The sequence below is a fragment of the Uloborus diversus genome, chromosome 3 (assembly GCF_026930045.1).
Source record: "Uloborus diversus isolate 005 chromosome 3, Udiv.v.3.1, whole genome shotgun sequence".
NCBI lineage: Eukaryota > Metazoa > Arthropoda > Arachnida > Araneae > Uloboridae > Uloborus > Uloborus diversus.
Window position 1 is genome coordinate 119,617,757 of NC_072733.1, and position 27,479 is coordinate 119,645,235.

The 27,479-nt window shown below is 33.8% G+C and overlaps 1 protein-coding gene across 1 annotated transcript in view; it reads left to right on the forward strand.

Annotated features, from left to right (window-relative positions):
- Positions 1 to 27,479, forward strand: part of LOC129218195 (uncharacterized) — a 92,948-nt gene that overhangs the window by 23,698 nt on the left and 41,771 nt on the right. The window contains exons 4-7 of the mRNA XM_054852412.1: positions 2,647 to 2,742; positions 9,019 to 9,159; positions 20,294 to 20,389; positions 25,860 to 26,011. Of these exons, the coding sequence (XP_054708387.1) occupies positions 2,647 to 2,742; positions 9,019 to 9,159; positions 20,294 to 20,389; positions 25,860 to 26,011 (485 nt within the window). The remainder of the gene's footprint in view (positions 1 to 2,646; positions 2,743 to 9,018; positions 9,160 to 20,293; positions 20,390 to 25,859; positions 26,012 to 27,479) is intronic.

A 27,479-nucleotide genomic window follows, 5' to 3' on the forward strand; every position in this document is an offset into this window, starting at 1 on the left:
ATAACTACTAGATCTGGAAGAAGAATAAGTTTTAAGCCCTGCTACAAGTAATTTTGTCGCTGTCGCTGGAGGGGGACTACCTCTAACGGACAGGAAAACCTTCCATCGTGCTAAAAGATAGAGCCTTGCAGGCGTTGCGTTGCAAGAAGAAAAATAATAACTTTAACTTTCAATATAGAATTCCATAAATAGGAATTTAACAAAGATAGCGAAATAAGTTTGGAGTAAAAAAAGGCGCTTGATATTTTGGTGATTGATTGTAAATAAATGTATATATTTATGTTTTTTAATTCTGCGGCTTAATATTTTTATTTATTTAACCTTCTGATTGTTTGATATTCGTTAATAATAATATTCGATACATCAACACACTACAAGCATGTTGTGCAAGTTGTTGAAGAAGATCGGCAAAAGTGGAAAAAATTAATAAAATAAATAAATTTAATTGAATCTAAAGTTGAGTGCTCGCAAGAATTAAAATAAAGATAGAAAGCAATTGGTGCATGTACATCTGTTCTTTTGTTGCATCCTAAATCACTCTAATGTTCATATTTTTGTTAGAATAGTTATTTGTTTATTTTTCCTCATTAATACTGTTTTTTTTTTTTTTTTTAAATAAATTTTACATTTTCGGGGGACAGGTGGACCACATAGGTATTATTCAAAGCTCATGAAACTTTATGTACATACTTTTTTTTGGCATTTGGAACAAAAATAACATAGGTACAAACAATTTCTAGAAAATTTTTTGAAACATGGGGAGTTTGATGCACCCTTCTGGACATCTTAATTCATGATTTTATATTAGATACAATTGAGTAGCTCATTGGAAAAATTAGAATATTTTGAAAGATTCAATTATTTAGAAACACATTCTATTAAACTTGTATACTATTCACATTCATCCGTATAAGTAAATTAATCATTAATTATTAAGTAATTCTTTTATGATAAATTTCTTGAATACAGGGTTCGTACGGGTCATGGAAATCCTGGAAAATCATGGGAAAAAAATAACAGAATTTCAGACCTGGAAAAGTCTTGGAAAACTGAAATTTTCATTGAAAGTCATGGAAATTTATTTTAAATCATGGAAAAATTTCCTGGACAAAAAGAAAAGAACAGTAGCTAAAGGAGCATTAGAAATCTTGAGTGATTTAACAGTATAGCACATAAAAGCTATTAAAAGTGGAAAATTGAACGATCCAGAAATCAATTCTGAATTTTGAAATCTCATTCCATCCACTTCTGTCGCAGCCGCTTGCCATTTTTTGGGATGTGATTTTACTGCCTGGACATCACTTATTTTGAATTTTCTGTTATTTTCAACACTTCTTATGTTTCATATTCTGTAGTAGCAAAATTTCACGTTCTTAGTTTTACCCTGTACACTCAAAAAAAAAAAGCAATTTAATTGCATGCGAGTTCGATTCCATCACTCGTAAGGACTTTATTATTAAATTTATCAGAGTTTATCTTAATTTGTTGAAGGTTTTAGAAAATAAAGATCTTTAAGTCAGGCGATAGAATACAGAAAAAGAGGAATTGTAATGCTCTAAAACAGTAGTGCCCAGCATACGGCATGCAAAACTAATTCATGGCGACCCACTGCTACGTTCGATGTCTGGAATTAAACTGGTTCGTTCTGGAATTTCTGAACCTATTAATTTATATGCATTTGAAAATATGCCAATTTGTAAACAAAACAAATATACTTTTGAATCAGAAGATTGATTCATTACTGAATGGTTTTTTCAAAAAAGATCTGGTTTCGAAACATAAAGAACTAAACTATGTGGCTTTACTTCAAAGAACCAAAATTCTGTCAAGTTATGTGGATGATTAAAGGCACTGTTTACTCTAAAAGGTAACTTTTGAAGCAAATCTATTGAAACTTAGTGATGACTCATTCAACCTTTGTCCCATTCAATATTATTCTGCCTGTTTTTAAAGAAATATCAGACATTTAAGCATCATCATATTTGAATAGTTTTTTTTAAGTGTGCACTTATATTTTTTCCATTACAACTAATTGTTTCAATGAGGCTGTGGCATTCATATAGACGTTTTGCTAATGCTCATTTCCAAATATTACCAAGTTTGAGATTAAATAGTGCTATTCTCTTCGTGTCATGAGGTCATGAAAATTTTCATTGAAGTCATGAAAAAGTCTTGGAAAAGTCATGGAATTTTTTCATCCAAAAGGAGTATGAACCCTGTGAATAAAAATATTTTGATTCCAGTTATTCTGATAATAAATTTAAATTAACAGTATACCAATAAAAATGTTTCTGGTTGATAATATTGATGAATGAAATGATGGAGGGGGTTTCTCAACAGAGCCAAGCCATGCGACCAGAGGTCTATTGTACTAAAAAATTGTTGTAACAAAGTAATAGTTCTAATTGTATTATTGGATTGCAAAATAATTGTTAGTTGTTAAACAGACGAATTTGTATCTTTTAGATTGAATATACAAATGGGATTGCTTTTCTTCATTCATATTTCTACTAGTGTTCATCAGTGTTAAACAAATAGATAATAATTGAACTTTCTGTACTCATTTCTATGAAAGGGAAAAAATGTAATCCCTTAAGCATCTGAAATCTATTTTTGTATTATTAAATATTAATTTTACTTCAACAGGATCATGAAGCAATGTTATGGGCTTCAAGCTTAATGAGTGCATACTATCCTGTGTTACTTTCTGGTTTTTCACTTATTGTGTGCTTTTGGGCAGAGGTAAGTGCTTTATCTTTAAAAACTTGATCCCAAAACTCACAGATTTTGAGTTAGTCTTTCATTTCAATAAAATGTATTTAAAAATCTATGTTGTGTGTCTACAGGAAAAATTATGTATTTAGTTTGATGGTAAAAACACACATGTGTTGGAACCCAACTCCAAAATCAGACAATGTTCGGAAAAAAATCTCACTATGTGAATGGATCACTGGCAAATGTGCTAAGTTAAAAATTTTGCATTATTTTGGAGTAAATGCATTTGAGTTTGATCGATTGGCAATCCGTCAAATTGGTAGTGATTCAAGTCTGATTTCTCACCTGGAGGAAATTCTTAAGTTTCGTTATAACATTTCTAATCGCTATTGTTCATGCTGTCTTTTGTAAGTGTTAAAAAAAAAAAAATGGACACTACTGCATGGGTATAATATGGGAATAAGGTATAAATTTTTCTGATATTAACTTAGTTTTTTTAGTAAATTCAGGAGACAACAGTTGTTTTCATGTTCCAAAAATATGAAAAGTTAGTTGCGGGAGTGAAAAGCAGTCTGGAAGAAAGAAAATACTAGCAGCTCCCCTGCTCTAAGTACTAGATAAGGCTAAAAAGGAATGAGGTAGTAACTATTCGACATGTAAAAACACTAATTAAAAGAACAATAGTTGCTGTTCTTGACTGAAATCGTAAGAGCAAAAATTGTTAATAGATAGCCCAGGCATTCAAAGCCAATGCTCCTTTAAGTAATCCAACCAAGATGTTTGCAATATGTTAGCAAGGGCAACACAAATTTTGGGCCCACCACAAATGACTTTTTTGGGGCTAACCAAGAAAGCCAAGTGCTACGCAAGCAAAGCAAAGAGCTGCACAAGAAAAGTTAGTAAACTTTTAAAAACCAACAAACCAGCAAGTTTTTACAAATGTGTTTCTTTTCAGAAAACATGTTATAGAATACTACCCTACAAATAGTTTCAAATTTTTTAATATCTACTCCTTTGGGGCTGTAGATTAGTCACGTGAGGCTCAAAAGAGGGAGGGGAGAAAGGTCCAGAAAAAAATCACGAAACATCACATAGGGGGAGGAAGGGTTATAGTAATATATCATGTGTATTTATTTTTTCGACAAACGCGCAACACTCAACCAAAAAGCGGCTTGTAGTGTACGACTTTGATTCGCCGTCTTTCATTATTAGATGATACTTCTACCTGTATTTTATAAATGTTTAAAAAGAATTATAAGATTGTTCGTAGGTACAAAAAATACATGTCATATAGTAGGGGGGAGTTAGTCTTCAACCTCCCCATGTATCACCAAGGGGAAGGGGGGGGGTGTTACAAAATGCCAAAAAAAAACATCACATGATTAATGGAAGGCCTTCTTATGCTTCATTATTAAGAAATATATCAAGTTAAGAAATGCTTACACATGTGCCAAGGTGTTTACATACAAATCATTACATAAAATGAAAAAAAAAAGTATTTACACTATTACATACTGTTAAAAATTAGTAAAATTTAACTCCAAATAATGCGATTTTATTGCTAAACAATTCTAAAAAAAATATTGATTGAACCAAATTGCTTAATGAAAGAGTAGAAAAAATACCACTGAAGTTGGAGCTATATATTTCTTAATGTTGATACAAAACAGTACTTTAAATCGCTGCCAAGTCTTCATTGAAAGCTTCATACTACCCTTCCTCTATTTCAAGTTTTAAATGGAAGAAAAAGGGGGTGGGGAGAATTTATTTAAGTTTAATACTGCTTTGAAGGCAAAATAGATCACGGTGTTAACACAAATTGAAAATTGGGTAACTCTCAGGGAAAGTTTAATTTCTGAAAAAAAAATCAGGGTGTTTTAAAAAAAATTTCAAAATACTCGAGAAAATTATAATTTTACATTGCCACACCTCTGTAGTTTTCCTTAATAAAATTTTTCTTATTGAGCACAAAACAAAGCTTTTTTTACCCGACTGCACGTGCCCGACGCAAAGGAGGGTAATGTGTTTATAATTCTATGTATGTCTGTCCCTATGTGGCATTCTGTAGGCTGAAGGCCTTGGCCAATTTTGGTAATTCTTACGTCAATCGATTTCTCTTAACCTTGGGAGTGTCACTAAACACATGACAGTAATCAAAATTCACCATATCAACAACCAGTTGCTATATTTTGTCAGTTTGGGGTCGAGTGTTGCACACTGTGTCTCACGCTACCTGCGTGCTACAAATGCCGGTAGTTTTCGCTGCCTGAAATTTTTTGTTTACTAAGTCTACTAATTGGGGTCTCATTGACAGAGTGGTCTAAGCGATTGCTTCTCCTACTTGAGGCGGTGGGTCAAGACACCCTCGCTCCGAATGTACTTTCCCCTCTTTCTGATGTAAATTCTTTCATGTGTTCTTTATATGTATTCTGTACTGTACTAAAAAATATATTATGCATAACGAAGGCAAGAAACTCAGATTGTAGTCTTCATCAAAATAAACCTATGCAATAAGCACCAAAAGAGAGTCTACTAATTCGACTTGCAACTCTAACGTGTTGCATTTGTTTTTGCCTTGATTCAAGGGGCTGAGTTTCCTGACGCGTACTTTCTTGAGAGGCTTTTTTAGTTTTGCGAGAAAGATTTGACTGATGTTTTTGATTTCGCATCGTCATGAGTTATACAGACTCTTTATATATTCAAATTTTGAGCCTCGACTGTTGATCCTTCTATTCTGCTTTTGAATTCATGATTTGTCTTATCTGTGTACGGTTATAAAACTATTTCAACGGTGTAGTTATTCAGTAGTACTTGATAACATTCTAAACTACTGGGCTTATACATTTTTCTTTTTAGTTTTTTGGTTTTAACGCAGTTGGGTTTTTTTGTTTTTTATTTGATAATTTTTTATTTTAAATTAAAATTTGCTTAATATTCTAAAATTATTTTTAAAAACTGCAACAAATCCTTGAGATTGAGCCTGCCAAAAATTATACAAATTTGCAAAAATTACCCCAAATCAGATTATTCTCTTTTCATTGTTTTTTAAAATTTACTCAAAAGACTGACGATCATGTCAGTAATTATTAATACTGTTTAATTTTTTTTTTGTTTCTTACAGCTGATAAAAATATTTTTGCACTTGTGTTTGGAATTTTTTTTTTTTTCATTTTCAAATTAAGCTTTGTTAAAAGGCTTGAAAATAAAATTTGTTTATTTTCCTTAAAAACTTAATTCGCAAATGTTTCATTGAAGTTCTGTGATCATTTTTAGTGTGAGTTTGCAAATGTCATGATTGAAGGTAAATGTTGATTCGAATGAAAGTTAATTTAAAAAGTAGCATAGTCGGTGTATTTTGAATGTAATCTTACTGTTTTTTCTCCTGTTTTTTTACTATAAAATTTACTCTTTTTCTCCTGTTTTTTGAACTAAAATCTACTAGTTTTTCTTGCAAAAGCAGCAGGTATGCTATATTATTACCTATAGTTCTATCTTTTATATCTTAGTGATAATCACGATTATAATATCAGGGAAACTTTTGAAGCTAAATCAGGGAAATCAGCAGAGAACTTTTTTCCTGGGATTTTGTTAACAGCATGTAGATATCAAAAGTTATGAGTTCTAAAAATGCAATTTCAGACTCTTTGGTAATGTCAGAAAAAGGATCAAGGAATCTCCTGCAAACATTTTTCCAAATTCAAGTCTTAAAACATAGCTTTCTTAACTCTATAGTGGTGTTAAGAATTAAAACAGAGGGAACGTGTACGAGATAAGATATTTTCCATGTTTGCATCAAAAATCAATTTTTGGTAATTTTAGAAAATGTACCGTCTTGAATTTTTTCCAAAATTGAAGTCACATTTAGGCCATCTCCAGGAGTGAAAATTTTCAGTCTTTTAACTGATTTTTGTCTATAAAAACAGGAAACAGAGTGATGGAAAAAAAGTGAAAAGGTAATGAATAATCTATGAATATGAGTTGAATCTGAAAAGTGGAGATAACTGTTAATTTGTATTTTGTGACCATATTTAAGAGAAAGCTGCTAATAGTTGCTTAATGATTAAAAAAAAAAAACCTTAAATAAAGGTAAAACATTTTTTTTTATTTGATAAAAAATCATTCTTCAATGTTTTGTTGTCTAATGTTTTAGGATACTTTTTCTAACATTAGGATAATTTCCGTTAAATTTCAGTGGCGAGTAGTTTTTCTCCTTTCACCCCTGACTATCTGAAGGGATATTGGGGGTTTGAGCATGTCCTCGAAATGTTTCTTTGTTGAAGTTAAAACATTCAGTTTTTGACAATTTTGGTGACTTTGAGGAAATACGGAAGTTTGTGGATTTTTCCTGGAAAATTTTTACATAAAGTATAAAAAACACAATTTTAGGCTGTCTTGGAAGAATTTGAGGAAATGGAGAAAATTCGCACTGTATAGCATGATTTATAGAAAAAATTCAAAGAAAGCTTACTTAGGATCTTATCTTTAACCTCTTCCCTCTTGCTCCCGTGAAAATGAGGGGGGGGGGCTGCGGTTTCGACCTCCATTTATCTCGCCCGCAATATTGCCGTGCTGGGGTGTGCAATATTAACTCAACAAAACGATTAAAACCAATTTATTTGTTTTGCTCGGAATGCATTTTATTTCTCTTTTTACACACCAGATAGCAGCACCAGTCCATTTTAAATGTAATTGCAGAGATGCAGGAAGTAAATTCCTTATTACGGACCTGATTGTGACATTGACCTCTACCTCATGCTTTGAAATTTACCACTCAAGAAAAATTTACTAATCTTTACTTATATTACACAAAAAATTAATGAAATTCTCTTTTAATGATTAAAAGACGTATTTCTTAAAATTTTTGCTGCTTACCCTTGCTTGGGCTTGCTTGTTAACTTTTCATTAAATTTTAAAATTTTAAAAAAAAATTAAAATTTTAATCTAAAAAATATTGAAAATTAAATTGAATGCTTACGTTATTCATACCTATTTTTATTTAATTTTATTAAATTAAAAAAAAAAAACACTTTTATGATTGTTTTCTTGAAAATTATTGTGTCACTAAGGGGTTAAACACATTTTACTCAAAACTTGAAAATTTCCACTTACATCTCTTTGTTTCTCACTTTCTCAGATGCGCAATGATTTCATTTGATTTCGTGCAGTAGTTTTTGCACTAGAGTGGCAACAAAAAACTAGTTGCACTCATACATTTTCCAAAAATCTTCAAAATGAGTTCAGCACACCTCAAAACATGAAAATCAGACAAAATTTGAAATTCAAAAATTTTCAAGAACATTCTTCTAGAAGAAATATAGAAGAAAGTAAAAATTAATAATCAATTTTTACTTATTAAATTCGATATTTTTTTAACCTGCATCAATCAAAAAAATATTACAGTACAGTGATTTCTCGTTCTCTGAGAAAAACTGGTAATTGAGAAAGGTGGTTGCTCAGAGAAGAGTCAGCATCAGATTGCTTGGACCAAAATCTTAATTTCAGTAAGTGGAAAAAAAGAAAGAAATAAAACTGTTGTATATTTTATTTCCTGAATTTTGCTTATAAGAACTATGGCACAAATTATAAAGAAACATACTGTAACTCTTAAAGAATGAAAAAATGAGTTTTTTTTTCAGTACCTCTTTTTATTCCTTATTCTTCAATTTAGAAAAAACATCATATATGCTGTCAGAAGTTGACAAAATGGAGCTTATTTATTTAAATGATTTCTATGGGGAGGGGGGAGAAACTGTAATCCAAGTATCTTTCTGTTGAACCAATTCTTCAGACACACTTTCTTCTTGACTGATCAGTGCCTGAATTTCGTACAATATTTTAAAACCCTTATTTGGAGAGAAAAAAATAGTATGTAAAAAGGAAAGTAAAATAATTTTTTCAATAGGTAGGAGAGAACGTTAACAAACACGTGAGTCGCTAGGAGGCAAAAATCTGTGGTTTGAAAAACAAAAATCTGTAATTTGAAAAACTAGTCATTAATGGAGGTTACCATTCATAGAAGTTTCACTGTATTCCTGACTTAAGAAAGAAAAGAAGCCCTTTGAAAAGATTACTATAACAAGGCATACTTAATCAGATGTTGCTATAATAAGGCATACTTAATCAGATGGTTATTTGTTTTTTTTTTTTTTTTTTTCAATTTGTAAAGATTTGTTTAAAAAAAAGTCTTCCTGCTTCTTACATAAGTTTTATTATTATGTTTGTACTTTTAATGTCTATTAAGATGTGGAGTTAACTATGAAAAAAAAAGAGTTAATTGTGTAATATGTTTCATTCCTTATTTAGGTTTTCCACCTTCGGGATCTGACATTTGAGAAACCTGGATTTCTGAGTAAATCTCTGCTAGGCTTTGTCCTTTTCAATATTATTACATACTCTCTATTATTGGCCGAATTGTTACTCCTACAGTTTTCAAATATAGAACCAGTATGTTATGAACTCATTTCATATATCTTTGCTTTAGAGCAACAGTAGGATATGAGGAAAAAGAGAGACTTGGGTTAATCTAGTGTTGCCTTAAACTAAGATGAATGTTAAAACTTCTGCAACACAAAGTCATGTTTTATGTTCAAAAGATATGAATAGCTAAGTGGTCCATTAAATAAAGGCACATTTAGAAAAAGAGCATGACCCAAACTCATTCTCTCTCTCTCTCTCTTTTTTTAGACATCTTACTGTTCCTCTGTGACGACAATATTTTTGAATGTTTTATATTTATAACTCATGTTTGAAAATCATTATAATTAATCCTAAAAAAGTACTGCCAGCTAATCACAAGAACAAAGAATTCAAAATATTTCACAAAAGATATATTTTTTTTTTCAATTTGGATACAAATGTTGCAGTTCTTGTTCATGGGAAAACTAATTATAACATTAAAATAAAATATAACAATGTTTTGTCCCACAGAATTGCAGATTATTATATGCACATGTTTTGAGGTTTCAAAAGCAGTGAGCTTATGAATGAAATGACATCTGACAAAAGCCTTCCTTTAATTGAAAAAGCCATTCCTTGTAATGACGAGACACATATGTTGTAATCTCCAACTTTGTGCGATAAAACCTTGTCATATCTTATTTTAATTTTAAGCACAAAGGTATTCATTCAATTCTTAATTCTAAATTATTAGAACATAAAAATTTCACTTTTTTTAGCTGTGATATTTTCAATAAGGATATATATGTGTGTTTTTTGAAATCGATTAGAATACACTGATTTGGCCAGTTATGGTCCCACTCGCTTAGTTATGATCATACTAAAAACTAGTTATGGTCATCCTAGCTGAATTCAATTATTTTCAGGTAATGCACAAAAAAATTGTGTGTTAAAAGAAAGTCATGCTCTCATAGACTTTTTATGAAAATGTTCACCTACTATGAACAACATTCAAGATTTGTATAAACTGCTACAAGCATTATTTTGAAAATTTGGAAACTTACTTTTTATTGTTCAATGCGCTTGTTATCAGCACTAAAGTGGAGGTACTGTTTATAACACAAAGTTGAGATCATTCTGACTTTCAATGAGAATCAACGCTACTAATGGGGGGGGGGGGAAATACAAATTAGTCTCAAGCTAAGACTTTTTGGAGCTTGATAAACATATTGAAGTAAAGAATAGGCCTTATATACAGTTGGTTCTCTGTTTAACGACGTTCTATTTAACAACTTTCTCTATTTAAAGATGACTTTTCATGTAGTTTTAAAAGCCTTCTATGTAAGGACGCATTCTACTAAAGAAGGATTTTTTGAGGTCTCTTGAAAGTTGTTAAATAGAGAATCAACTGTATACATATATATGTATTGTATACATATATATGCAGTGAAATCCTGTTACAAGGAAACACAATTTCAGCCCTGATTTAATTTCTATTACATTACTGGAATTCCATTACTATAAAACTCCCGTTATGACAAACAAAATTTGGTTCCTTGAAATTTGTTGTAACAGGATTTCACTGTATATAAATTTTAAATACTAGTACAAACCTCCAAGCTCAGTGGTTCCCAGCCTTTTTGAGCCAATCGCCCCACTTCAGAGGTAAACCGACTCCTATCGCCCCACCCCTCCCCTCCTTTTACTTGGGGGAGGGGAAACCATAAGTTGGCACTGGTGAACGTTAATGCTGTTGAAGATATAAATGACTAATTTTAGTTTGAGATAGAATGTATGTAACAAAAAATGAAATTGGCTAATCATGGGTGCAAGACCTTCCGTCTCAGGACGGATTTCCGTCTTGGACAAAATTTGAGACGGAGGTCGAGACGGAAAGAAATTCGATGACTTTGCTTCAGTTTTTACTAAAAAAAAAGAAAATGGAGTGTTTGAAAAATATGCTTTAATATTACTTGACCTTTCCATAAGCACATATTTACATCGACATTCTCTATTTTCCGCCATGGGCTTGTTTTGTTTGCAACATGCTTTTGGAGGAGTGGCTTTTAGACTCAAGCCTTTTGACTTTTTCTTAAGCAGCTCTGTTATTTCCAACTTACTGCATTGCAGACCGAGAAGTTGCTCGCTATTCTAATTTTTCAAAATGATCGCCTTTCGTATTTATTTTTCACTTGCTATTTTTTCGATCATCCTTTCGTTTTTTTTTTGCTAACTTTACATGTGTAAATGAAAAATATGTGCGTTTTTAATTCACCGGTTGAGTGTGATTGCTGACGAGATGAAATCATGGGTGCAAGACCTTCCGTCTCAGGACGGATTTCCGTCTTGGACAAATTTCCGAGACGGAGGTCGGGACGGAAAGAAATTCGATGACTTTCTTTCAGTTTTTACTTAAAAAAGAAAAATTGAGTGTTTGAAAAGTATGCTTTTATTACTGGACCGTTCCATAACCGCGAATTTACATCGACATTCTCTCGGTTTTCCGCCATGGGCTTGTTTTGTTTGCAACGTGCTTTTGGAGTAGTGGCTTTTCTACTCGCGCCGTTTGACTTTTTTTTTAGGTATAGCTCTATTATTTCCAACTCACTGCATTGCCGACCGAGGAGTTGCTCGCTATTCTCCCTGATTTTTCGAAACAATCGGCTCTAATTGAAAATTTAGCCTTATCTCATGCTATTTTCGATCATTCTTTCGTTTTTTTTTTCATTTGCGGTTTTTTTTTTGCAAACTTTACACGCATAAATGAAAATTATAAATGTCTTGGAGTTGAATCTGAATCACCAATTGAGAGTGATTGCTGACAGGATGAAATGTTTTCGCCACAGCAAAGGGCGTCCACATACCAGGTAAAACGGAAACTATCAGGGATTTTGAATATTTCAATAAAATTGGGAATATTGGAAATAATCGAGGGGAAATTTCAAGCTGGTTGGAAACACTGATGGGCAACTGTTCCTGCATTTTTGACAAAGCTTTAGGAGTCACTAAATTCCAATGTCATTGAATCTAACACTCGCTAGAATGGAAATATGGGAGGGGGGGGAGCGAAAGGAAAGGAAAAAAATAACGGCAGCACGAATTTGCGAAAAAAAGCTGCTATTGCAAAGAGGGTAATCAGTTCGCAAATTAACCCACGATACTGAGGTCTTAAAACGTTGATATCTTGGACAATTTAAGAGGGGGGGGGGAGGTGTTACTCAAGGGTTACAGTATAAAATATCGAAAAACTGAATTGAAAGCCATTTTTGAAGCTAGGAGTGGTTTGATATTTCTCCTCTGCAAACTCTTAAAAATTTAAAAGTCAAAGTTTTAGGCTGCCTTTAATGATGTAAAAGGGGGGGAGGGCGAGGTTTTAAAAAAAATCAAAAATTGGAGTCTTAAAATCACTAATTTAGGCAATCTTTGGTGAATTTATGAGAGATGGTTTTGGTGTTTTAACATGAAAATGTTTTGTAGCTGATGTATTAAAAACTATTTGAGGCTATAATTAAATGGACTTGAGTGAAATGGCATTGGAACCCTCTCCCGAAAAGTGTTTGTAATTGAAGACTTAAAACTTTTAGGTGTCATTGGCAATGTCAAGAGAGAGAGAAGGGGCTCTCTTTAGGCGAAATTCCGACAGTGGAGTCTTAAAAGAGCAACTTTAGACCGTCTTGGGGTTCGGGGTTCCCGTTTCCCAAAAAATATTCAATGCTGAAGTATTCAGAACTCAGTTTTAGGTAATCTTTAAAAGACTTAAGAAGAGGGAATTTGAAGGCTTTCTCTCAATAAGTTTTAGAATTTAAATTCTTAAATCTTCAGTGATGAAAAGGGGAAACCGCAAATTTAGTGAACTTAGGGGAAGGAGTTGGGAAGGGGGGGGAGGGTCTCTCTCTCCGGAAATTTCTTCATGCTGAAGTATTGAAATTCTATTTTGGCTATTTTTGAGTGAGTTAAGAGTTAGGGAATTCAGGGGTCTTTCTCGAAACATTTTCGAAATTGTAGTCTTAAAACTTTGGGTTGTCTGGTGATGTGTGGAGGGGAGTTGCTCTCTCAATCGAAAAATAAATCTTAAACAAAAACTTACACAGCGTTTAGTAAACACAATGAGGGGGGGGGGGGTATTCCGCACCCCAGCCCGAAATATTTTCGTTTCTAAAATTTTAAGAGCTTTGTTTTGGGCTCTCCAATTGATGGATGACTTAAGGGGGAAGGGTGTAGGAAGGTTCTTTCAAAAAGTTTCCAAAATTAAAGTATTAAAACTTTTAGGCTGTCATAAGTCATGTTTAGGTAAGAGGGGTATTATTCCTACAAAACAATTTAGAAACTGAAGCCTTAAAAATTGAAATTTAGGACATTTGTGGTGAACTCAGAGAAGGGGTTTCGGGAGTTCTCTTTCGAAAATGTTTTGATGCTGAAAATTTAAAGCGCTACTTTAGGCTATTTGAGTGCCTTAAGAGGGATGTGATTCGGGAGCCCTGCCTGGGGTTAGGATTCAGTTCCCCTATTTCTTTTTTTAATTAATGAGTATTGGAAAGGATACCTTGTTTAAAAAATATATCTACTTCACTGAAGCGATTTTTTATTGCTAATTTCACGACCTGCTATCTTATTAAAGAATTCCTTTTCAAATAAAGACTGGGGGGGGGAATGGTGCCAATTCATTATCATTTTTAGTTGGCCATACCCTTCCCCCACCTTTCTTTCATTTCTGGTTTGTTGGCGCTATCTTATATAGACATTCCGATCCGATCAGAACTGATTTCTGTTGCAAAAGTGAAAACCTAATGTCCTAAGCGATTTCATTGCTACAATAAAAATGTTTACGATCGGCAAAAACTAATGGTGCGGCGCTGCGAAAGCTTTTACCCATAACATCATCCAACATCGTCAAAATTGCGTTTTTGAAATTTCAATTTCGAACAATTGCCGAAGGAGGGTTCCTGAACTCCATCCCTTCCATAGTGCACTCAAAAAGCGTATAAACGTTATGAAAGATGGAGTACAATTTCATTTTTAAAACTTCGATTTCTGGGAGAGCCCAGAGCACCCCCCCCCCTTTTCTCTAATATTTTTGAAGGCTGCCCAATATTGTTATTTTGGGACTATCAGTTTGAAATAATTGATGTAGGAGTCCCTGAGCTCCTCCTTTCCCTGAACTTTACCAAAATGGCCTACCGTAGCGTTTTTTGGACTTCAATTTAAAAAAATTTCTGGGGAGAGTCCCCCAGACCCCCTTCCCTCCACTTATTGCCGGATTTTAGATTTTTTGGACGCTTAAATATTACAAAATTTAAATCAAACACAGATTCCAAAACTGGCATTCTTAAAATCTACAACATTAACACACATAAATATTTCCGTAAGCCTGCATGCAGGCAGGGGGGGGGGGGAGCTGACAATATTTTCCGTCTTGAACACATCACCAAACTTGCACCCATGGATGAAATGTTTACGCCACATCAAAGGGCATCCACATACCAGGTAAAACGCGAACTAGCAGGAATTTTGAAGATTTTAAGAAGAATTTGGAATTTTGGAAAGTATCGGAGGCAAATTTCAAGCTGGTTTGAAACACCGACATGTTTCTGATAAAATATTCTAAGACTTGAAGAATTACTAAATTCCAATGACTTTCAATCTAACACTCGCTAGCATGTAAATAGGGGGGGGGGAGAAAGGAAACGAGAAAAATAATGGCAGCACGAGTTTGCGAATAAAACGCTGCTCTTGCAAAGAGGGTAAGTCCGCAAACTAACCCACGATACTGAAGTCTTAACACATTTATATTTTGGAGAATCTAAGAGGGGCCGGGGGGGGGGGGTCTACTCAAGGGCGCCAGAATAAAAAATCGAAAAACTTAATTTTAAGCCATTTTTGAAGCTAGGAGTGGTTTGGGATATTTCCTCTGCAAACTCTTATAAAAAAAGGTCAAAAACGTTTAATCTGTCTTTAATGATGTAAAAGTGGGAAAGGTGAGGTTTAAAAAAAATCGGAAACGGGAGTCTTAAAAACACTAATCTAGGCAATCTTTGGTGAATTTATGAGAGATGGTTTCGGTGTTCTAACCTCAAAATGTTTTGTAGCTTGATGCATTAATAACTATTTAAGGCTCTACTAAAATGACTTAAAAGAAAGGGTATTTGGGACCCCACTCCCGAAAAATGTTTGTAATTGAAGTCTTAAAACTTTTAGGCTGTCTTTGGCAATGTCGAGGGGGGGTCCCCCTTCCCCCTTTAGGCGAAATTCCAAAACTGGAGTCTTAAAAGCGCAACTTTATACCATCTTTAATGAACATTGAGGGTGGGGTTTGGGGTCCTCCCCCTTCAAAGCTGAAGTATTCAGAACTCTGCTTTAGGTAATCTTTGAGGGACTTAAGAAGAGAGAATTCAAAGGCTAATATTCGAAGGCTCCATAAATTTTAGAAATTAAGTTGCAAAAACTTTGGTAATGAAAAGCGGAACCGCAAATTTAAGTCAAATTTATTAGATTTAGTGGAAAGAGTTTGGGGGTGGGGGTCTCTTCCCCAAAAATTTCTCTATGCTGAAGTATTGAAATGCTATTTTGGCTATTTTTGAGTGAATTAAGAGTTAGGCAATTCAGGGGTCTTTCTCGAAACATTTTCGAAATTGAAGTTTTTGGGACTTGGGGTTGTCTTTGGCGATGTGGGGAGGGGAGTTGCTCTTTGAATAGAAAAATAAATCTTATTCACAAACTTACACTGCCTTTAGTGTGCCTGCTTCACACAAGGAGAAGGGGGTATTCCGCTGCCTAGCCCGAAAATTTTCGTTTTTGAAGTTTTAAGAACTCCTATTTTGGCCTATCTTTGGATGACTTAAGTGGGAAGGGAGTCGGAAGCTTCTGGCAAAAATTTAACCAAAATTAAAGTATTAAAACTTTTAGGCAGTTATAAGTCATGTAAAGGGTGTCCCAAAATTAACGCAAGATTTGAATTTGCCGCCATTTTTGCAATAAATGGTTGGCAACCCTGAAAAAAGAACAATTTGACAGCTGAGAGTTTAGGGTAATCAAAAATGGAGCGTTATATGATACAATAACGCGCTTTCATTATTGAACAATTGTTTCAAAAATAATGAAAGTTGAGGCTGGTCAAGCAGTTACTGTTATTGGCGCTCGGTATCGCAACACGGTAATGCACGGGTGGTTGTGGGCTTGTTGACAAAGACCTTTGAATTCAAATAACCCCATAAGAAGAAATTTAAAAATGTTAAATCACATGATCTAGGGTGCCAATTCTGATGACCGAAATGAGAGAGTACGCGACCAGGAAATGCCTGATGCAATAATTGAAATGTTTCACTCTCTCTAGCTGTATGGTACAATAACACCCCATTTTTACTAACCCTAAACTATCAACTGTCAAATTGTTCTTTTTTCATGGCTGCCAACAATTTATGGAAAAAATGGTGGCAAATTCAAATCTTGCGTTAATTTTGGGACACCCTTTATATAGGTAAAGGGGGTACTGTTGATTGAAAAAAATTTAGAAACTGAAGCCTTAAAATTTCAAATTAAGGACATTTGTGGTGAATTTAAGTGGTTCGGGAGTTCTCTTCCGACAATTTTTCGATGTTGAAATATTTAAAACGCTACTTTAGGCTGTATTTGACAGGGGTCTGTCCAGGATTTTTCGCAGGGTCCGTTTTTTGTGAAAAATCAAATAATTTTGTGAAAAATGAATTAATTTTGTGAAAAAATCAAAAAATTTCGCAAAAAAAAAAAAAAAAAAAAAAATTTTGTTAAAACGAAATTTTAGAACTTAGAGATGGCACAAAACTGCATCAATTAAACTTAAAGTTGAGTGTTTTCCTCTTCTATGTCGAGAAAATCATACTGGATTTTTTTTCTGACATTTGGCGGCGGGGGGGGGGGGGGGGGGGTCATCGCTCTTTCAAGTATCAATATTTATCTAACATTCTACATTATGTTAAATTATACTAGATATATTTCTGTATAGTATTTAAAATAATTGTAACAAAAATATAAATAAATAAAATTCAGAATAGGGTTCTGCATTCAACTTTTTGACCCAAGACACTGTTAAAAAGCACAGAATTTCGTTTAAAGCTTATAAATTCCCTGATTTTAACAAAAATAAAAAGATATTTCAATTGTTTACCTCTTAAAAAGCGTAATAATCATCAAAAATTCGAAAAATCGGAATCCCATATCGGATGCAAAGAGATCGCAATTCTCATAGTGAAGGCATCAAAAGTATAAAAACGGCTTGTAAAAGAAATATTTTTGATAAAATTATTTTAAAATTGCATTTTAGAGTCCTATGATAACCATTTCATTAATATCTGTGGACACAGTTGACCCAAAAAATAAAATAAAACAAACCATCTCAGCATTTTCATTTTTGACTCATAACAGAAAATGGAATTTTGCTTTAAAAACTTGAAATGAGAGTTCTAGCAGAAATAAAGAGACTTTTCATTTATTTGACTCCTAATAAAGCGAAGTTAGCTTGAAAAAAGAACAAAATATGATTCTCATATTGGATGTTAAAAGATTGCATATTTCAAAATGTAGACATCTAAAGAAAAAAAAAACGGTAATTAAAAGAGTTTATTTAAAGTTAATCATCCTTGTTAGCATCGAAAAATCAAAACCCATATAATTTTCTCCCAAAATAACAATTAAACATCGCACTGCACCGTAAAAACGCAAATATTGACAAGCTGGCAAAATGATGAGAATATTTTCTAATCAAGTCATTATAAAGGTTCAACGCCAGACGCTAAGTGGTGATAATTTTGAATTTGGTAACCCTATCTGAAGCGATCATATTTTTTCCTCACCCTTACTATCCCTTTGCAGTTCTAAGTTCATTTCGCAGATACATATTATTATTGTTTGTTAAATCATGAGCGGAGAAAAGTGCTTACCAATGCCTTTTCAGAAAAGTTTACAACACCGCTGCTAATTAGCTGTGATAAAACAAACAACCATTATAAACTACACCGCCAGCTCAGTTATTCCATCCGGAGCTTTAGGGCGGTAACTTACTACAAAACAACCATTATATTTATTTGGCAGTAGCAATTATTTTATCGCTTGCAGGAGAATTGCAAGAGTGCCGATTTTTTTTTTTTTTCAAAATTAGCCGATTTTGTATAAGCTGATCCCTCTAATTTGACTTAAAAAAAGGTTCCAAAAATTATCGATTTATACACAGAAATATGCGTTATTTTGCTTTCAGATTTGCTCTTTCAATAAACAATTTGTGACAGATCCGATCTTGTTTATCAGAATTTTGTGAAGGGTCCGTTTTGTTTGATCGGGATTTTGTGAAAGGTCCGTTTTGGTTGATCGGATTTTTGTGAAGGGTCCGTTAACGGACCCAAATATCCTCTGGCCAGATCCCTGTGAGTGCCTTTTGGGGGACATGATTTGGGGGCCCTTTCTTGGGTGAGGATTCAGTTCCCTTATTGCTTTTTAAATTAATGAATGTTAGATAGTGTTCCTCGTTTAAAAAGCGCATCTACTTCACTGAAGCTGTTTTTTTTAATTGCTAATTTTACCACCTGCTATCATATAAAAGAATTCTTTTACAAATGAAGACTGTGTGTTGGGGGGGGGGGGATGGTGCCAGCTCATTTATCGCCCATACCCTTCAACTACCTTTCCTTCTTTTCTAGTTTGTTCGCACTATCTTGGGTAGACTTTCCGATCAGAGCTAATTTATGTTGCGAAAGTAAAAATCTTATGTCTCGAGCGACTTTATTGCTGCAATAAAAAGGTTTACGATTGGCAAAAAATTAATGGTTTGGAGTCCCGAAAGCTTTTACCCCTAACATCATCCAACATCGTCTAACATTGCGTTTTTTGGGACTTCAATTTCGAAATATTGCCGAAGGAGAGTTCTGAAACTCCATCCCTTCAATAATGCATTCAAAAAGCGTATAAATGTTATGAAAGATGGAGTACAATTTCGTTTTTAAAGATTCAATTTCAAAATCTTCAAAGCTTCAATTTCAGGGAGAGCCAGTGCCCCCCCCCCTCTTTCTATAATATTTTTGAAGATTGCCCAATATTGTGATTTTGGGACTATGAGTTTGACAAAATTGATATAAAAGAGTTCCTGAACCCCTCCTTTCACTGAACTTTACTAAAATGGCCTAGCCTTGCATCTTTTGGATTTCTATTTAAAAAAATTTCTGGAGAGCCCCCCCAGACACCACGTTATTGGTTATTTCTTAATTTTTTGGAACTACAATATTAAAACGCTTAAATATTACAATTTAAACTAGGTCCATGTTGTTAGAAAAGTCAAAAGCGAAAAATTCAAATTAAACACAGATTCCAAAACGGTTATAGTCAAAATCTACAACACTTATGCTCATAAATTTTTCTTTGAGCATGCATGGGGGGGGGGGGAGGCTCAAAATATTTTCCGTCTTGAACATGTCATCAAACTTGCACCCATGTGGCTAATAAACTGTATTTAGAATAAATAGAAATACCTTTTTTATGTTTGTTATTCACCTTTCACAAAACAAACTGAAGGGAAATACTTTACTTAGAGAATCAATGATGTTCTAAAACAGTAGTACATTTTTTATGAAAATTTCATTTTTAAATTAGAATTTGGGGGATTATACAAGCATTGGCACTTAAAATTTTTTAAAAAATGAAATTTGAAAATTCATAAAACTTGGTGATGATTGCTGCAATACTTCCTTTGTGGTTGGACTGAGGAGGAAGAAGCTCCAGACTTTTTCTTTTTTAACTTGATATTCCTTGTGTGAAATCTGAACAATCTGTTTTGTATGCATTTTGAATTTCAATATTTGCAGGCTTTTTATGAAAATTATTTTATCTTTTAAGTACTCATCTCCCCCTATCAACACTTAAAAAGTTGTCATCCCCTTGAAGGACCAAATCCTCTCTTTTGGGGCAATTACCCCCAGGTTGGAAACCACTGTCCTAGATATTCATTGTATACCAATTTTATGATTGTTCTCAATCCATCTGCCCTTTACTTAAAACATCACTGTAGCATTACTTGTGCAGATCCAACCGAAAGATGTGTCATTACTCAAGCTTTATTTCATTACATTTCATCAATAGTTATAATATGAATCCAGGAAGTAAATATTATAATGTTCTAGTTTTTGCTCATTTATTTATTTTTTCACTTTTTTTGTTTTTGCAGAGCCTATTTATTAATATCTTTCATGGATGTTATGCTGTCTTGATGCTGGTTGTAGTCGTCTTTTTCTTAATTTATGGTGTGGAAGTTTATTTCAAGGTAAATGTAACAGAATCTCAGTTTTTTATACCTGCCAACTGGCAAGTTCTGGCGGTAGAGTTTTTTTTTTTTTTTTTTTTTTTGCCCTATTTTACAGTTGCAAGGTAAAGGTATAAAATTGAATGTTGTTTACATATTTTTCATCAATTCAGACATGCTTTAACTGCTAGCTTTCTTTAAAATTCATTGTTACATGCGTTAATACACAAAGGAGACCGTGAACTTTGGCTGCTATATCTTAAACATCTTGTGACGTTATGCCAGCCACTATCACACAGCCTTTGTTTGGTGAACTAGGGTTTTAAGTTGTACCAAAGGAAGTTTCGAGATTGGAAATGTTCACTAAACAATATACTTTTTTGAATTAGTTCAGGAAACTCCGGATACATATTCTTTTAAAAGTCTTGAAAAATGCTCGAAAAAAAGTTTTAACTGTCCGAAAATGTTGAAAAAGTTTGTAAAGCTTATAATTCTTGTACAATGAAACCTTTGTAAGTTGATCACTTGAAGTGCAGCATCTTTGTGGTCAACTTACATTCCTGTTTGAAAAAAATTGCAACACAATGAAGGAAGCATCATAGTTGAATGAAATTTAATACGCAGTTAAGTGCTAATGGTACAAATGAATGCATTTTCAAACCAAACAAATAATAAAAAGAGATGGAAATTAGTATTTTGTGTGGCCACCACGCGTCGCAATAAGAACTGTTACACGACTCGGCATGGAGTGAAAGAAAGTTTGAATATCTGCCTGTGGAAGAGTATTCCATATTGTTTGTATGCGCAACCAAAGTTCATCTGTCGAAGCAACAGGACGAGGATCAGGAGTGAGAGGCCTCCCAACGAAATTCCACACATGTTCAATCGGTGACATATCCGGGGAATATGCAGGCCAAGGAGGAAGCTGTACCTACTGCAAATCAAGATAAAATTTGACAGTCCTGGTGATATGTGGACGGGTATTATCCTGCTGAAATACAGCCCCTGGCAAACCTTGCAGGAAAGAAATAGCTTGGGGCTGTAAAACTTAGTTTATGTATCAGGTACTGTGCAAATTGCCCACAATTCATAGCAATTGTGATCGTCCATGATATGCTATGGCACCCCAGACCATAACTCCGGGTGTTCCTTCACTGTGGCGTTCGATAATGCACTCCGGAATGTGCCGTTCACTGGCATAGCGCCTGAAATGAATTTGGCATCATGGTGCCACAAATTGAATCAGAATTCGTCATAAAAGACGACCTGCTGCCAATTAGCATGCCAGCTCCTATGCACATTGGCCCATTGTAGCCCCAGGCGGCATTGGTTTTGCGTGAGAGGAATTCTGTATAAAGGAATCCGTGCGAGCAGTCCATGCTGCAGCAGACGTCTCCGAATTGATGAAGCACACAATGAAACACCTGTAGCTGTTGACCACTGTGCTGCCAATTGTCTAGAAGAAGCTGTGCGGTTTATCAGCGCCATACGCACCAGGTGTCTGTCATCGCGAGCTGGCATCACATTTCGGCGTCCACTCCCGGATTTCCGAGCTGTCCGACCCTCGTCCGTCCACTGCTTCCAAACACGCATGATTGTGCTGCTGTTACGCTGCACATAAACGGCTACTGCACGATAAGACAATCCAGCTTCACGAAGGCCGAAGATTCTGCCTCGTTCAAACTCCGAAATTTGCTCAAGTTTCGCTTTCTTTCGAGGAAGAGGCATAGTAACGATTCAGTTAACGTTTACTCTAGCATATAACCACCGATAATCATACACGCCTCGCTACAGCCATATATTTATATTCAGTTCGATCCACCGTTCAGAGGGTGCTACTCAGCTTACGCATGCGCTACCTGTCTGCAATTCGAATCATTTGCATATCATGTCCTATTATACATTTCCTGTAATTTTCAGCTCACTCACTTAAGTCTTTCATGGTCTTGCAGTTTTCACAAACAGAATTGTATAAAGGATAATATGTATGATATAAGACTAATTCTGTTCCTGACAAAAGCAGTCAACTTACAAAGGTCGTCAATGCAAAAGGTTTTACTGTACTTAAATTCTTTAGAAGTTCATTGAATTGAGGAAGTGAGAAGCAAAGGGATGTAAGTGGACTTTTAAGTTTTGAGTAAAATGCGCATAACGATGACGTCTTAGGTAGGCTTTCATTGAATTTTTTTCTAAATCATGCTGCACAGCAGCACCTACCAGGGCTACTAGTACTATATCTTGCCCCAAGACAGAGGAGGGGTTCACCTACCATTTGTGTACAGGTTATCTCCAAATTTTTAATTTTGCAACTTGTGCATCCCTTTGTTTCTCACTACCTCAATTGTGCTAAATTGTTTTTAAAAAGCATTTCATCTTGCAGATTGCAACTTTGACTACATACTTCATGAAATACTGGTTCTTGTGTTTGAGGTTGCAATCCTTTTGCATCAAACAAATATTTTGATAATTTCGACAGTTAAAAGTTATTTTTGAATGTGTTAGCTCCCATTAGCATATTTTATTTTCTGTTATAAAAATTAATGATTCATTTTAGCTTATCAAAAGGCAGATATGTTTAACACCTGCTTCGCTGGAAAATTGCTTCTTGTGCTTGATATTTAAATCCTACATCTTGTAAATATAGTGAAATCTGTGTAAGGTGACCAATTGCGGTGCAGTGCTTTTGTGGTGAACTTATAAAGATTCATATGTATTATAAAAGAATAAAATATTAATTCTGTTCCTGTCTAACAAGGTCAACTTAACAGGTTTTACTGTATTTTAGTATTTTTGATGTTAGGTAGTTATTTTAATAGAATGCTGCCTTAGATCAACGTATTGCAATTTTTTAAATTTTCATAGTTAATAGATTAATTTATTTTTGGGGAACTAGTCAACATTTAGCATGTGGTTTGCAAAAAAATTTTTTCCATGTGAGAAATTTCAATCCTTTAATCTTGTTAATATTTTAATATTTTTATAAATTTTAAGGGTTATGTGCATTTGCTACCTTAAGTTAGATAATTTTATTTTTAAATTTAAATAAATCCCCGCCCCTGCCCCCATACATGCTTACATTTAATATGCACCTTAGAGAAAATCGCTTCTTGTATTTGGCATTTCAATCCTTTTATATCTTATAATTATTTTTATATGTTTGATGGTTGGAAGTTATTTTAACATACAGTTGACCCTCGTTTTACTCAGGGGTTACCTTCCTCGGAAATGTCATGTAAATCAAAATCGCGTAAAATAAGACTTAATAAGTGTTTAAATAGGGGTTAGGTTCCGTAGACTTCATTCCAGTGATAGCCGAGCGTAAAATTAGTTTAATGTGTACTTATACTGATTTCTATACGCAACATGAATAAAGGAAACACAGAATAATTAAGTGCTTTTGAAAAGGAACTGGCTATGATAGTCTTTTGACAGTCAAGAATTTTTCTCTGTAGTTCTTTGCTGATCATTAACCCATCCATGATCATTTCTCCATGATAGAATATTCCTATTCTAACAAATCAGAAAGCTCATTTCTACTGTCAAGAAATGGCTCAAAATTTTCGATCTGAAAGTTTTTGGTTCTGTGTCATCAATGTCGGTATCCTCGTTGCTTTTGTCCTTCTTTGTCACTCCTAAAAGTTCTTCTTCCAGTGATTTCTGAACTGTGTGAGTGTAATAATTTTACTTTTGGAAAGAGCTGTGGAACCAATTGCATACAATGTCGCCCAAGCTTGATTATTAGCATGCTAAAAGACATTTATTACTTGTAATCTGAAATCTTTGGGAGTTTGGATTTTGAAAGAGGGGGAAATTTTATCTGTTTGCTTTGCGGCATCCACGTAAAACTGAAACCCATATGCTGTAGCAGATTTTAGAGGGGGGGCCCCCCCAGGGGCACGTGCCCCCCCCCAAAAGGATGAATTAATTTCACTATTTTATTTATAACTTTTTAATTGACCTTTCTTTTGCATTTTTTTATGTAATTAATTAAAAAGAACACAAAACATACAGCATATTTTGAAAAAAAGCATTTTTGTTTGCTAAAGAAGTTTTACTGGAGTCAGAGGCCCAGAGTTGCAGAATACATTTAACTCGCTGGTTTCGAATTCAAGGACCGTATTATTGCGATTCATCCACTAATTTTTTGATGGAATCAATCATTAGCATTTTTTTAAAATGTGTAGGCGCACATAAAAGAGTCATTTTGATCCAGGAGCCTATTTGCGAAATAATAGATTTCTTTTTCAGCTTATAAAAAATGCAAAATGAAAGAAATTATGGTAGTTTCTATGAAAAACCATGATTTTTAATGGAAACGGCATGTAGTACATATATGTTATCTCAGCTGTATCATGGCTTTAAGAACAAATCAGCAACTGTTTTGAAATTCACACAGAAATAGTTTCTGAATTCTTCAGTAAAAATTATATGTTATGAAGTTATGATTTTTTTTATAAATTAATTAAAAAAAACTAAAGTGAGGTATGGGTTTATTTAATAACCTTGCCCTCGTGTTATAATCATCATGACAATGTTCCTAAGTGAAGCCGCTCGTATAGCATCTCGGTGACATTATATTGGGTTTAGTATTTAAATGGCTTGGAACGTTAAAGATGTTTTCCGTCCACATTCAAAGATTTTCGGGCATAATATTCATGTACTTAAAAGTAGACTCATTGACCTAAAGGAATCCTAAAAAAATAATAAAAAAAAAACACGCACATTTAAAAATAGTCATTAAAACTTTGTTATGAAACATCGAAGGTGGCGGGGGGGGGGGGTATATATTCAGTTTCTCGTGCCCCTCCAAAAGATTTTTCTGTATCCACCCCTGCTCATATGCGTAAAATAAAATAAAGGTGTCAAATCTTAAACCGCGTAAACGAGGGTCTACTGTATTGCTGTTTTAGATTATCTTATTGCATTTTTATGATTAATAAATTTATTTTTGGGAAACTAACCAACAGTCCAAGAAAAAATGCTTCCCTCGCTTTAAATTTCAACATATCTGCATCTTGAAAATTTGAAAACATTTTAATATTTTTGCCAATTAGAAATTATTTTAATATATACTGCATTTGACTGTTTTATTTTAGTTGCTCATATTTTTATGTTTTGAAACATATAGCACATAAGAAAGTTACTGCTCCTAAGCCATGGCTAAAGCCAGAACTTCACTGCAATAGCATGACCAGCTGTTGGTATATTGCATTTAACACATACTTCACAGAAAATTACAATAGTGAATTATTTATGTTTTCAATTGAAAATTTAAATTAAGTTTAAAATGTCATTTAAAATTCAAGAAAACCACTCTAAGTGTAGTCATATCAGTAAGCTAATATTTAATGTTTCATTTTCATTTTGAAATATGTTATTGTCTTTGGATGTTTTTGTACGGAAAATTGTATGGCTTTCTAATTAGACATGTCAGCTGGTGTAGTTTTTTTGTGAATTAATTTTTTTCTGAATATAAATGACGTTATTTTAGGTTCGAGGAGAGTTTATTCAAGGTTCATCTTCTGCAACTGATTCATCACAACTTCATCAATCCCGAATCGGACTAGTGTCTCAAGCAGTATTGCTTCTTTTTACTATTGTATTCATATTTTCAGATAGTCTTGGACACTTCTGGAAGGATAAGTAAGAAAAAGTTTAATTTATGAGTACATATTAGTTTACTATTTCGAATTTTAAGAATGCACTTTTTCTTATACCGCTGCAATATTTCTTTATGCATTATTTTTGTTACATGAGGATGTCTTAATTCTTTCTTTTCACAAACACAAATGAGCTTATAGTTATGTTCTCAAGCAGTTTTGTTTCTTTGATTTGACAAATAATTCATTTGCGTAGAAACCTTATTTATGTGTCATATATGCAAAGTCACACTGTTATCTGGTTCATCCTACTGTCATGATCACGCTTTTTTAATTTAATTCATTTAAAATCCAAATTTACTATCTTGAAACTATTAAGCAAAGACTTTTCTGTCCTTTAAAAATAAGTAAGTTGATAAATAAGAGTGGAGATCATTAATAAATTTTTAAAGATTGCTTGATCTCATGATTTGTAGGAATTTCAATAGAAAGAGCACATTAGAGCCCCACTAATCCAAGTCCTGTCTATCTGGCTTTTCTTTATTTGCTAGTCTGGTTTGGGTTTGTCCATTTTGATTTGGAGGAGAATTATAAAAAATACATTTTATTAAAATCTGCGTGCTTATTTAATCTCTCTGTTTTTAGTTGCATATAAAACTGAATTCTGCTTTTTAATTTTACTCTTCAGTCTGCATAATCCGATTTGGTTTCGGTTCCGATCAACATAGATTATCAGAAATTGATTGCATTTCAAAATTGCGCTCCTGTCAGGTGGAGACCTTAGGTTAATCATATGTAGGCTTCCGTGCTGATAATCTTAAAAAATGATATACATATATTTTCCATACTAAATGCCTGAAGAAAAGATCCAAGAGTTATAAAGGCATCCCAGACAGCACAACTTTGTCCTTTGGACGTCCTACTGACGTCATTTCAGGACTAACTCAAAACATTAGGTTATCCTCTGGACGTTTGAATTTCATCCCGTGCTCATCGAGGGACATCCCAGGGACCGTTCAATGTCCGCGAAGTGTTTTTCCCCAGTTCGTCCCTATGATGTCCGGCCTAGCCGAGGACTTAAGCCTTTCATGATCCTCAGGACGTAAAAAAAACTTAATCCCCTGGTTGTCCAAATGATGTCAGTCGATCATTTTTCGGCGATGTCTAGGACCATGCTTTTTGTAGTCGATCCTCTGGACGTTAATCGGACTAATTCAAATGTCCGAAAGATGTCCTACGAACTATAGCCGTTCATATATTGGCCTTCTTCAGGACGTTAAATGGGCTATATCAAATGTCCGAAAGATGTCCTACGAACTATAGCCGTTCATATATTGACCTTTTCCAGGATGTTAATTGGACTATACCAAGTGTTTCACGTACTATATATATATATAAAACTTTAAATGAGCAAGACTTTAATTTTTGTTGAATATATACCAGTTTATAATTTATTGAACTGTAAAATATTCTTGTTTGAAATTGCTATAAAACATCATATTTTTAAATCA